At 41.7% G+C, this 14117-nt stretch overlaps 1 protein-coding gene across 3 annotated transcripts in view; it reads right to left on the bottom strand.

The window, feature by feature from the left end:
- Positions 1-14117, bottom strand: part of fam168a (family with sequence similarity 168 member A) — a 94289-nt gene that overhangs the window by 16186 nt on the left and 63986 nt on the right. For all 3 annotated transcript variants that reach the window (XM_068033376.1, XM_068033375.1, XM_068033377.1), the window contains exon 3: positions 7340-7420. In XM_068033376.1, the coding sequence (XP_067889477.1) occupies positions 7340-7420 (81 nt within the window). The remainder of the gene's footprint in view (positions 1-7339; positions 7421-14117) is intronic.

Here is a 14117-nt window from a genome sequence, read left to right as displayed (position 1 = left end):
CAAAAAAAAAAAGGACTCGGTGGGGTGTTTATAAGGTAAGGCTTTTTCGATTTCTCTGGTTTTATTGTGATTGGTAAAAACTTTTCGTTCCTTTTTCATTTAACTAAGTTAAGCTTAAGATTAAAAATGGCAGGAGATCTCAGACCCGTGTCATGCTCCTCTTGCTCAATGTGGGAGCTCAGGGACACGGCTGATGCCCAACTCCTTCACGTGCAGGAAGTGTGTCCAACTGCAGCTCTCGTTAGACCGCATGACGGCTCTCGAGCTGCGGATGGACTCACTTTGGCGCATGCGCGATGCTGAGGAGGTCGTGGATAGCACGTTTAGTGAATTGGTCACACCGCAGATTAGGATTGCTGAGGGAGAAAGCGAATGGGTGACCAAAAGGCAGAGAAAGAGCAGGAAGGCAGCGCAGGAGTCCCCTGCGGTCATCTCCCTCCAAAACAAGTATACCGTTTTGGATACTGTTGGGGGAGATGGCTCACCAGGGGAAGGCAGCAGTAGCCAGGTCCATGGCACCGTGGCTGGCTCTGCTGTTCAGAAGGGCGGGAAAAAGAGTGGAAGGGCTATAGTCGTAGGGGATTCGATTGTAAGGGGAGTAGATAGGCGGTTCTGTGGTCGAAAACGAGGCTCCCGAATGGTATGTTGTCTCCCAGGTGCACGGGTCAGGGATGTCTCAGATCGGCTGCAGAACATTCTAAAGGGGGAGGGTGAACAGCCAGTTGTCATTGTGCACATAGGCACTAATGATATAGGTAAAAAACGGGATGAGGTCCTACAAGCAGAGTTTAGGGAGTTAGGAGCCAAGTTAAAAAGTAGGACCTCAGAGGTAGTAATCTCAGGATTACTACCAGTGCCACGTGATAGTCAGAGTAAAAATGAAAGAATAGTCAGGATGAATGCGTGGCTTGAGAGATGGTGCAGGAAGGAGGGGTTCAGATTTTTGGGACATTGGGACCGGTTCTGGGGGAGGTGGGACTATTACAAATTGGACGGTCTACACCTGGGCCGGACTGGAACTAATGTCCTTGGAGGTGCTTTTGCTAACGCTGTTGGGGAGGGTTTAAACTAATGTGGCAGGGGGATGGGAACCAATTGAGGTCAGTTGACAGTAAGGAGGTAGTAACAAAAGCCTGTAAGGAACCAGATAATGAAGTCAGTGTGACTAAGGGGAAGAACAGGCAGGGAGCAGATGATGAATATAAAGGGACTGGTGGTCTGAGGTGCATTTGTTTTAATGCAAGAAGTGTAGTAGGTAAGGCAGATGAACTTAGAGCTTGGATTAGTACCTGGGAGTATGATGTTATTGCTATTACTGAGACTTGGTTGAGGGAAGGGCATGATTGGCAACTAAATATCCCAGGATATCGATGCTTCAGGCGGGATAGAGAGGGAGGTAAAAGGGGTGGAGGAGTTGCATTACTGGTCAAAGAGGATATCACAGCTGTGCTGAAGGAGGGCACTATGGAGGACTCGAGCAGTGAGGCAATATGGACAGAACTCAGAAATAGGAAGGGTGCGGTAACAATGTTGGGGCTGTACTACAGGCCTCCCAACAGCGAGCGTGAGATAGAGGTACAAATATGTAAACAGATTATGGAAAGATGTAGGAGCAACAGGGTGGTGGTGATAGGAGATTTTAATTTTCCCAACATTGACTGGGATTCGCTTAGTGTTAGAGGTCCAGATGGAGCAGAATTTGTAAGGAGCATCCAGGAAGGTTTTCTAGAGCAGTATGTAAATAGTCCAACTCGGGAAGGGGCCATACTGGACCTGGTGTTGGGGAATGAGCCCGGCCAGGTTGTTGAAGTTTCAGTAGGGGACTACTTTGGGAATAGTGATCACAATTCCGTAAGCTTTAAAATACTCATGGACAAAGACGAGAGTGGTCCTAAAGGAAGAGTGCTAAATTGGCCAACTATACCAAAATTCGGCAGGAGCTGGGAAATGTAGATTGGGAGCAGCTGTTTGAAGGTAAATCCACATGTGATATGTGGGAGGCTTTTAAAGAGAGGTTGATTAGCGTTCAGGAGAGACATGTTCCTGTGAAAATGAGGGATAGAAATGGCAAGATTAGGGAACCATGGATGACAGGTGAAATTGTGAGACTAGCTAAGAGGAAAAAGGAAGCATACATAAGGTGTAGGCGGCTGATGAAAGACGAAGCTTTGAAAGAATATCGGGAATGTAGGACCAATCTGAAACGAGGAATTAAGAGGGCTAAAAGGGGTCATGAAATATCTTTAGCAAACAGGGTTAAGGAAAATCCCAAAGCCTTTTATTCATATATAAGGAGAAAGAGGGTAACTAGAGAAAGGATTGGCCCACTAAAGGACAAAGGAGGAATGTTATGCTTGGACTCAGAGAAAATGGGTGAGATTCTAAACGAGTACTTTGCATCGGTATTCACCGAGGAGAGGGACATGACGGATGTTGAGGTTAGGAACAGATGTTTGATTACTCTAGGTCAAGTCGGCATAAGGAGGGAGGAAGTGTTGGGTATTCTAAAGGGCATTAAGGTGGACAAGTCCCCAGGTCCGGATGGGATCTATCCCAGGTTACTGAGGGAAGCGAGAGAGGAAATAGCTGGGGCCTTAACAGATATCTTTGCAGCATCCTTAAACACGGGTGAGGTCCCGGAGGACTGGAGAATTGCTAATGTTGTCCCCTTGTTTAAGAAGGGTAGCAGGGATAATCCAGGTAATTATAGACCGGTGAGCCTGACGTCAGTGGTAGGGAAGCTGCTGGAGAAGATACTGAGGGATAGGATCTATTCCCATTTGGAAGAAAATGGGCTTATCAGTGATAGGCAACATGGTTTTGTGCAGGGAAGGTCATGTCTTACCAACTTAATAGAATTCTTTGAGGAAGTGACAAAGTTGATTGATGAGGGAAGGGCTGTAGATGTCATATACATGGACTTCAGTAAGGCGTTCGATAAGGTTCCCCATGGTAGGCTGATGGAGAAAGTGAAGGCGCATGGGGTCCAAGGTATACTAGCTAGATGGATAAAGAACTGGCTGGGCAACAGGAGACAGAGAGTAGCAGTAGAGGGGAGTTTCTCAAAATGGAGACGTGTGACCAGTGGTGTTCCACAGGGATCCGTGCTGGGACCACTGTTGTTTGTGATATACATTAATGATTTGGAGGAAAGTATAGGTGGACTGATTAGCAAGTTTGCAGACGACACTAAGATTGGTGGAGTAGCAGATAGTGAAGGGGACTGTCAGAGAATACAGCAGAATATAGATAGATTGGAGAGTTGGGCAGAGAAATGGCAGATGGAGTTCAATCAGGGCAAATGCGAGGTGATGCATTTTGGAAGATCCAATTCAAGAGTGAACTATACAGTAAATGGAAAAGTCCTGGGGAAAATTGATGTCCAGAGAGATTTGGGTGTTCAGGTCCACTGTTCCCTGAAGGTGGCAACGCAGGTAAATAGAGTGGTCAAGAAGGCATACGGCATGCTTTCCTTCATCGGACGGGGCATTGAGTACAAGAGTTGGCAGGTCATGTTACAGTTGTATAGGACTTTGGTTCGGCCACATTTGGAATACTGCGTACAGTTCTGGTCGCCACATTATCAAAAGGATGTGGATGCTTTGGAGAGGGTGCAGAGGAGGTTCACCAGGATGTTGCCTGGTATGGAGGGCGCTAGCTATGAAGAGAGGTTGAGTAGATTAGGATTATTTTCATTAGAAAGACGGAGGTTGAGGGGGGACCTGATTGAGGTGTACAAAATCATGAGAGGTATAGACAGGGTGGACAGCAAGAGGCTTTTTCCCCAGAGTGGGGGTTTCAATTACTAGAGGACACGAGTTCAAAGTGAAAGGGGAAATGTTTAGGGGGGATATGCGTAGAAAGTTCTTTACGCAGAGGGTGGTGGGCACCTGGAACGCGTTGCCAGCGGAGGTGGTAGACGCGGGCACGATGGAGTCTTTTAAGATGTATCTAGACAGATACATGAATGGGCAGGAAGAAAAGAGATACAGAACCTTAGAAAATAGGCGACATGTTTAGAGAGAGGATCTGGATCGGCGCAGGCTTGGAGGGCCGAAGGGCCTGTTCCTGTGCTGTAATTATCTTTGTTCTTTCTTCTTTGACAGAGACAGGTTGGTGGAATGGGCAGATAAGTGGCAGATGAATTATAACGCACAGAAGCGTGAAGTGATTCATTTTGGTAGGAAAAACGGACAATATAAAATAAAGGGTACAATTCTAAAGGGGGTGCAGGAGCAGAGGAACCTGGGTGTATATGCACATAAATGTCAATGAAGGTGACAGGCCAGGTTGACAGCTCTGTTAATAAAGCAAGCAGCATCCTAGGCTTTATTAGTAAGAGTACAAAAACAAGGAAGTTATGTTAAACTTGTATAGAACAATGGTTCAGCCTCAACTGGAGTATTGTGTCCAGTTTTGAGCACCACTCTAAGATGTGAAAACATTAGAGAGTGCACAGAAAACATACACGAGAATGGTTCCAGGGATGAGGAGCTTCAGTTACGTGGATAGATTGGAGAAGTTGGGAGAGTTTTCCCTGAAGAGAAGATAATGGGGAGATTTGATAGAGGTATTCAACATCATGAGGGGTCTGGACAGAGTAGATAGGGAAAATCTGTTCCCACTATGATCAGAACAGAAGGTCACAGATTTAGGGTGATTGGCAAAAGCAGCAATGGAGACATGAGGAAAAGTTTTTCACCCAGCAAGTTGTTAGGACCTGGAATACACGGCCTGACAATGTGGTGGAGTAAAGGTTCAATCAAGACATTAAAGAAGGAATTGGATTATTATATGAAAAGAATGAATGTGCAGGGCTATGGGGAGAAGGCACTGGGTGAATTGCTCCTTTGGAGAGCTAGCACAGATATGATGGGCCAAATGGCCTCCTTTTGTGCTGGAACAAATCTGCAATTCTAAGACAGGGTGAAGCCAGGCGATGTTATGGTGGTGGAAACAGGCAGACTTCCTGATGCTGCAAATATCTGGTCAGAAGCTCATCCCGGGGTCAAATATGACATCAAGGTTGCGAACAGATTGGTTTAATCTCAGGCTGTTGCCTGATGAAGTCAGTAGCTAGGGAACAGAGTGTGGAACCGAAAACATGGCTTCAGTTTTCCCAATATTTAATTGGAGGAAATTTCTGCTCATTCAGTACTGGACAACAGATAAGCAGACAGAATTTAGCAACAGTGGAGGAGTTGAGAGGGGTAGTGGTGAGGTAGAGCTGGGTGTCATCAGCATACATGTGAAAACTAATGCTATGCTTTCGGATGATGTCACCAAGGGGCAGGGGCCAAGGATAGATCCATGGGGGCCACCAGAGAGAATGCCACAGCAGCAGAAGTCATGGTGAATGATACTCTGGATACAATTACTTCAGAGATTTACAGGCAACTGGTCTTGTAATGGCATGCTTTATTCTCCAACTAATGTTACCTACATTACAACAGTGACCACTTTAAAAGTACTTCATTCGCAAAATTTGGCCTCCTTAACTTAAAGGATATAACTGCATTAGCAGTTCAGAGAAGGTTCACTCGACAGATTCTTGGGATGAAGGGGTTACCTTATGAGGAAAGGTTGGACAAGTTGGGCCTATATACATTGGAGTTTAGAAGAATGAGCGGTGATCTTATTGGAACATACAAGATCCTGAGGGTACTTGTCAGGGTGCATGCTGAGGGGATGTGGGCGAGTCTAGAATTTGGGGACACAGTTTAAAAATTAGGGGTCTCCCATTTAAGACAGATGAGAATTTTTTTTTTCTGAGGGTCATTAGACATCGAATTTTGTTCCCCAGAGAGCAGTGCAGGCAGGGTCATTGAATATTTTTAAGGCTGAGTTAGATTGATTCTTGACTGACAAGGGAGTCAAAGGATATGGGGTTAGACAGGAGTTGAGGCCACAATTAGATCAGCTGTGATCTTATCAAATGGCAGAACAAGCTCGAGGGGCCAAATGCCCTGCTTCTAATTCATATGTTCGAATGTAAAAGGACATTAGTGAGCCAGATGGATTTTCACAACAATCAATGATACTTTCATGGCACCATTACTGAGACGAGCTTTAAATTACAGATTTTGAAGTAATTAATTGAATTTATTAATTCATTGAATTTCACCAGCTGCCCTAGTGGGATTTGAACTCTTGCCCCAGGGCACTAGCCTGGGCCTCTGGATTATTGGTCCAATGACATTACTACGCCACCATCTCCCCTTATTCCTTAGTAATTGCTCATCTGATATTTGCATTTAAAAGATTTTTTAAAAAAAATATATACAAAAAATTTAATACATTTTCAAAACTTTCCCATGGGGAACCCCTTACAAATAATGGCATACAAAGGCACTTTTTCTTAAAACAGACAGCAAAAACCCAAAAGGAAGCCAGTGCTACCACTGCAAGTAGCTTTATTAATGTTAATAAAAGCAATATGTTTGTAATGACTGTCAGAATCCAGATATCACATTATGATATTGTGAAATCCCTGAGAACCCCTTTTGGATCCCCCAAAATGTCCAGAGTTTTCAAATTAGTCACCACGGCCCTCAACACCAGATAGGGAAATTAAACTACCTGAATATATACTGCTCGAGACTGATGCTTACTTACATTTCCATTAGCACATGAGAGTTATTAAAATTGTTTCTTCAGAAATACAATATATACTGGTACTGGGGGAAATTATATTTAATTCATGAAAACTAAGAGACTGGGGTCAAAGATTCCAAAGCAAGTAGTGAACAATCCCTTTGACATTCTATTTAAAGTAGTCGGAGAAGTTCTTTCACTACCAAGTATTTCCCATATGTAAAGTATGAAAAGTAGGAGATATCAATGGTTGATCAACTATAGGTATTGTCTCATTTGGAGAATGGGAGTATTAGTTTATTCTATAAATTGCTGTTCTATTCTAGGAACTGAAAAAAGGCGGTAAAAATTGCATAAGTGAATCGGAAGATTGATATATGTCCATTATGTTTACTGTAACCCCACCTGCATCTTATGGCTCATGAATCTTTGCAACAGTAATTTCTTTGTTGAAACAAATGCTTTATCCGCTTTCCCCATTTTACTACAAGATTTCTTCCTCCTCTACTCCCCAAATCTTTGTCAGCTTCCTGTTCTGAGACTTACTGGCTGCAATTAAACTGGGACAAAAAAAATCAAAATAGCACTTTCCTCCAATAGAAAATTGTTGCATACTCTATAAGCGAGTAAGGAATAGTCAACAAATTATCCAATTGATAACCTGGATTTACAATGCACAAGGATCAATTTCTGATTTAAATTAAAATATATTAAGTATGGATAAAAGACAATTAACAAAGCTTACCTGGAGGATATCCAGGACTGCCACTAGCATACATATTAGCAGTATAGGCAGGAGCAGTTGTCGGGTAACCTGCGGGATAACCTGGTCAAGGAAATAGAAAGCAGAATGAGTTAACTGTTGCTTGATGTTCAACCAATCAATATTACCAAAGAGGAACATCTTTTTAGGATCATATTCAAATATTTTGAAAAGATTTTTTGAAAAAAATGATGTACCATCACTTAATGTGTTACTAGCAGCATGCATGCAGTATTTCCACTAGCAGCATCTATTATAAAAGTGAGGAAACCCCACTTCCTTTAGAGTGCATTAATTTCATAGATCCAAGTTTGCCAGAGGTGCTAGTACAAAATGCACACTTCCTACTATTGGCCCAGATTAGAGCTAAGGGCACATTGCAAAAGATAAACAGCGAGGGTAACTTATGCAAGTCACATCTTTGCTTGAGCCCTGCAAAAGACATTATAAAATGTTGTTCCAGTTAAATCAATAGCCTAACACTGTAGCGACTATATGAAACAGATTATAAAGTATTACACTTGCACAGAAACAGGTCATTCAGGCCAATAGGTCCATGCCGGTGTATATGCTCCACATGAGATTCCTCCCACTCTTCATATACCATCATCAACGTATCCTATTCCTTTTTCCCTTGCGTGTTTATCTAGATTCTCTTTGAATGGATCTATGCTATTCACCTCAACTACTCCACATTCTAACCACTTTCAGGGTAAAGTAGTTTCTCCTAATTCTCTATTGGACTACCTTATCTTATGACCCCTAGTTCTGGTCTCGTAACCTTAAAGACTTCTCAGATCACCCCTTGGTCTCTTTTCTACAACCTCTCAGTTCTGGTATCATTCAAGTAAATCTTTTTTACACCTTCTCCAATGCCTTGATATTCCTTTTACAAGACCACCAGAACTGTTCACAGTATTCCAAGTGTAGTCTAACCAAGGTTCTATACAAGTTTAACATAACTTCTCTGCTTTTCAATTCTATCCCTCTAGAAATGAACCCAAATGCATTTTTTCTTTACAAAAAAGGTCTTACTAACCGGTGTCACTACTTTTAGTGATTTACATATCTGTACCCCCAGATCCCCTTGTTCTACTCCATTTATACACTTATTTCTAAGGAGTATGTGGCTTCTTTATTGTTCCTACCAAAATGTACTTCACATATTGAAATTCATTTCCAACTGCATGCCCATTCTGTAATTTTATTTCTTCCTGCATTTTGCAGGAGTCCTCCTCTGTATTAACTACACCCCACAATTTGGTGTCCTCAGATTCTCAAGCCCAAATCACTTATATCAACAGCGAACAATAGTCCCAGCGCCAATCCTTGTGGAATGCCACTGCCCAGCATTTGCCAAACTGAGATCTTGATTAGTTTTTTAGCCAGTTGGCTATCCATTCTGCTACTCATCTCCTAAATCCACATTTTCTGACTTTAATCATGAGTCTACTATGCAGTATCTTATTAAAGGCTTTTACGGAAAGCCAAATACATTACATTTATTGCATTATCCTTACCTACTCTGTTACTTTCTCAAAGAATTCAGCAAGATCAGTCAAGCAAAACCTCCCCTTTTGGAGCCCATGCTGACTTCTCAGTCATTTTTTCCAGTTTGTAGATGCTCTTATATCTTGGAGTAAGGACTCCATTATTTTTCCCACCACTGATATTAAGTTAATTGATCTATAGTTCCCTGGACTTGTTCCACCTTTTTTAATATAGGGACCATATTAGCTGCCCGCCAGTCCTCTGGTACTATTTCCTTTTCTAAAGTGATATACAAGACAAATAAGTAAGCATATAGATAAAAATAATATATAAATGTAAAAATATATGCACAAACGTCTGTGCCTCTGCTGTCTGTTCCCAAACTTTTAATATGTGTTCATGCAATCCATCCAGACTAGGGGGTTTTACCCTCTCCAAGTTTGAGTATTTTATTAACTCCCTCCTTTCTATCTTAAATGTGTTTACATCCTTCTTGATGATCTCTTCCAATGTCATGCCCACCAGGTTAGTTTTCCTGGAAAATATGTTCTGATGTAACATTCAAGGTAAATGCTGCATCTTAAATACTGACATGAAAAACACAATTCTATCTTCACAGTAAGAGGTTTGCGAATTCACCTGAAGCACAACTGCTTAGCTGGAGGCCATGTCTAAGGAAAACTTCAAATTGAATGAACAGTAGTTTTATTTTTCAACATTCCAAAAAGGTGCAGTACAAAATTCTTGCACTTTCAAGGCATCTTCATAGTTACTACTCTAGACCAAATTCGCTTCATACTAAAATTGGAGTGTTTGGACAGAAGCTCATCTCATTGAAGGTTTTTTATAAAAAATAAGTTAATAGCCAGGATTTCGAATACAAAAATGAACACAAAATACCTGTGTAATTGAGAAATTGGGAAAGCTTAACTCTTCATAAGTATTCCCGTCTTACCATGTTAAAACATCTGAAATAGTTTTACGTCATTTTTCTTTGAAGGGCAGGGACTTATTTGCAGATAATGGCAGCAAGCATGCTACAAAACCAGCATCTCAAACAGTTAGGTGAAGTTTTTTTTTGGTGGGTCCTGGTTGAGTGTGGAAGGAATGTTGATCAGGACTCAACTTCCTACTTTTCTATAATAACGCCATGATCTTTTAATGTCCATCTAAATAACCATAAAAGGCTTAATGCCTCATTCACGAGACTTCATCTCAGTTACAGAAGAAAAATATGAATACAGAAAGGTTTTTTCCTCTGGCTGGGAAATCTAGAACACAGGGCCACAGTCTCAGGATATGGGCTCGACCATTTAGGACCAAGATGAAGAGAAATTTTTTCACTCAGAGGTGTGAATTTTTGGAACTGTCTACCCCAGAGGGTTGTGGATGATCCATCACTGGATATATTTAAGGCTAAGACTTTAAGATTTTGAGTCTCTGAATCAAGGGAAATGGGGAGCAAATGGGAAAGATGAAGCCCAGGATCAGCCATGAGCATACTGAATTGTGCAGCAGGTTCAAGGGGCTGTATGGTCTACTCCTGCTCCTATTTATGTTACACTCTTACACGATCTGGAATTACATTGCGTACTTGATCTTGCCCTGAAATTTAAAAAAAACAAGCAACTGACGCACAGGTTGTTGAAGCCACACATTTACAACAAAATTGATACTTTACATTACACTCTTCAAGACTTGAACCATAAATTAGTATATGGCTATAACTGTATAGTTGGCTTATCCCGTTGTCTAATGTATCATCTATTGTGTGTAATGTTTTGTTATTGTGCTCACCACCTGGCCAAGATCAATTAGCACTAAACTGAAGAACCAAGTGCATCATAAGGGTATGAAAAGACTTCTGTACACAAACCTATCTTGAACTGCAAATTGCAGTGTTCCATCTATTTTAACAGTACAGAAAGAGGTGAAAAAGCACTACTGCAAATAGATATGCAGTTGCTAAGGTTACGTTCCAGTTGAACCTGATCAAGAACTATGAGCAGAGTGCAGACAGAGTATTAAATCTGCAAGTGACTCAAGTGAAATAATCATTTAGTATGGCTTCTGATCTGATGCATTGGCTGTTGCAGCAGATGGCATTCACTCCACAAATTCTCAATCACCTACACATCACTAACCCACAAGAATATGCCAAGACATAGGAATGTAGAGAACACGACTAGGAAAAGCAGGCATAGAATTAAGCATACTTGAATAGGGAAGGAATAAGTATGCCAATATTAATCATTTCATTAATATGCTTGGAACTATTTTCCACATGAAATCAGCCATTACCTCAATATTTTTAAGATAGTGCTCAAAAAGTATTTCAGGAACTACGAAACTCAAATAGACGCACATAATAAGGCTATATGGCGTTATGAAAGTGCTTCTATTTTTAAATTTTTTTTTGAGGATTCGTATTTTAGAATCATGGACATTGGTTTATTTGGGGAAACTAAAAAGACTCCATTAGATTTTCTTTTTACATGGGTCAGAGGTCTTGTTTGAAAATAACTTCTACTGGAAGTCACATGCCTTAAGCTCAATAAACAGAAACCTTGGTGACTCGGGGAAGATGCATACAACAAAAGTTACAGGTCAAGATTTATGGTGGTCAGGTGGCCACTTCTGAGATATTGTTTTGACTTTCTGGTTGGGTTGTGGACTGTCTTGAGCTAGTTAAAGGTCAGCCTGCCAAGAGATAAGGCACCAGCTCATCTTTATCTTTTTGAAAAATCTGCAAATCCAGAGTGGGATAACTGAAACCCCTGATGCCACTTTTCCTTTGGAAAGCCTACCAGACTACTTCAACATCTCCAGAACAAACTGCTCCAGAACAGATCCCAGTGATCCGTCTCCGTATGCCCGGACGCCAGACCAAAAGGGACAACTGACATCCTTCATATCTTTTTTCTTCAAGAATTAGCAAATATTTGGCTAAAGTATTTTTTTAAATTTTTTTTTGTAAAAGAGCTCTTCAGAGAAAATCTCAACCTTGCGTGTGTGAGAACGAGGGACTAAGTAAAAAGGGAACATTCATATTTCAATGAGTTAATGCTTTGCTTCGTTGCTGGATAAGTCTAATTTTACCAGAAATTGAATTTTGTTGTTTAAAAGAAACCTGGTTGGTGTATTTTATTCAGGGATAAAGAGTATCCAGGGGCGGCACAGTGGTGCAGTGGTTAGCACTGCAGCCTCACAGCTCCAGGGACCCGGGTTCGATTCCGGGTACTGCCTGTGTGGAGTTTGCAAGTTCTCCCTGTGTCTGCGTGGGTTTTCTCCGGGTGCTCCGGTTTCCTCCCACAAGCCAAAAGACTTGCAGGTTGATAGGTAAATTGGCCATTATAAATTGTCACTAGTATAGGTAGGTGGTAGGGAAATATAGGGACAGGTGGGGATGTTTGGTAGGAATATGGGATTAGTGTAGGATTAGTATAAATGGGTGGTTGATGTTCGGCACAGACTCGGTGGGCCGAAGGGCCTGTTTCAGTGCTGTATCTCTAATCTAATCTAAATGATTGACTATCGGATAATAAAAGCAAAATACTGCGGATGCTGGAAATCTGAAATAAAAACAAGAAATGCTAGAAATACTCAGCAGGTCTGGCAGCATCTGTGGAGAGAGAAGCAGAGTTAACATTTCAGGTCAGTGACCCTTCATCAGATTGACTATCGGTACCTAGTAAACATTTAAATATATATTGTGACCTGTGGAGAAGTGGAATGAGAGAAGGCAGTGCACTCCTCCCACCTTGGTCATAACAGCAACAACACTAACTAGTGTTCCACTGAATTCGACATGGAGTAACACACCAGTTTAATACCTCCAGGTATAAAGCATCAGTTCAACGAAGCACACCTCAGTTATCTAATCTACCCGGTCACATTAACCTAATGTGAACTGCTATTAAGACTCTCTAATATCAATGAGTTGTTGGAACTCTTGCACGGTTTAAAGATATTACATGTAGTTAGAACAAAAGAAGAACAGTACAGCACAGGAACAGGCCATTCGGCCCTCCAAGCCTGCGCCGATCTGGATGCCTGCCTAAACTAAAGCCTTCTGCACTTCCGGGGTCCGTATCCCTCTATTCCCATCCTATTCATGTATGTCAAGATGTTTCTTAAACGTCTCTATGGTACCTGCTTCCACCGCCTCCCCTGGCAACAAGTTCCAGGCACTCACCACCCTCTGTGTAAAGAACTTGCCTCTCACATCCCCTCTAAACTTTGCCCCTCTCACCTTAAACCTATGTCCCCTAGTAACTGACTCTTCCACCCTGGGAAAAAGCTTCTGACTATCCACTCTGTCCATGCCGCTTATAACTTTGTAAACCTCTATCATGTCGCCCCTCCACCTCCGTCGATCCAGTGAAAACAATCCGAGTTTATCCAACCTCTCCTCATAGCTAATACCCTCCAGACCAGGCAACATCCTGGCAAGTTAGTTGGCTATTTCCCATACTAGAGGCTAACTGTAAACAAAACTGGTAGTATTCTGCTGCACTGCATGTTTGTTGTACCCTGTACTCCAGATTGGGAGAATCAACTTATCTTCTGTTTTCAGCTTGACAGTACATCATGACACGCTGGCACCAGACAGACCTGTAGTCTGGATCTGCCAAGATTCCAATGCGCTTGAAAACAGCCTCACATACTTTATCATGCAAAAGTCCCTAAAGGTCATTCCTTGAACCAAATGCAGTCAAAAGAAACAGACGGGAATGTAAAAATATTCAAAGCGTATTGCAGATTACATCAGTTTATGCAGAGAAATATGCATTGAATTGTGTATAATAGTGGCAATTAGAAAAAGGAAATGCTGTGGTTATTATTGCAAAGCATTTGTAAGGAGGTCAAAAAGGCGTGGCTCAACATGCTGACTTTTTGTTTTATAGTACTGGTGGGGTTACAGTGTTGAAGGAAAACAGGGAGGACAGATGATTGATCAATATTGGTAAGGGGAGCTTGGGTTGACTGACTTGTTAAAGCACCGATTGTAGAAGTGAGATTAGAAGAATAGCAATTAAAGGATGGGACTGGAACTGAGGGAAAAAAGTGATCACAGGAGAGGGGCTTTAAAAACAAAGCACAAGGAAGGCTACAAAAAAGAAAAATAGGACTTTGATAAAATATCAAAGTCAGGATTAAAAGTTAAAACATATAAAGTGAGGTGTTGCGATGGTTACACCAGGGCTGTGGATGAATTTGTAGTTGTAGGAGCCATCTAACCACATTTTCAGGATGGTTTTGGATTGTA

This window comes from Heterodontus francisci, chromosome 6 (assembly GCF_036365525.1).
Source record: "Heterodontus francisci isolate sHetFra1 chromosome 6, sHetFra1.hap1, whole genome shotgun sequence".
Classification (NCBI taxonomy): domain Eukaryota; kingdom Metazoa; phylum Chordata; class Chondrichthyes; order Heterodontiformes; family Heterodontidae; genus Heterodontus; species Heterodontus francisci.
Note: the sequence above shows the minus strand (reverse complement) of the source record. Positions and strands in the feature narration are given on the sequence as shown.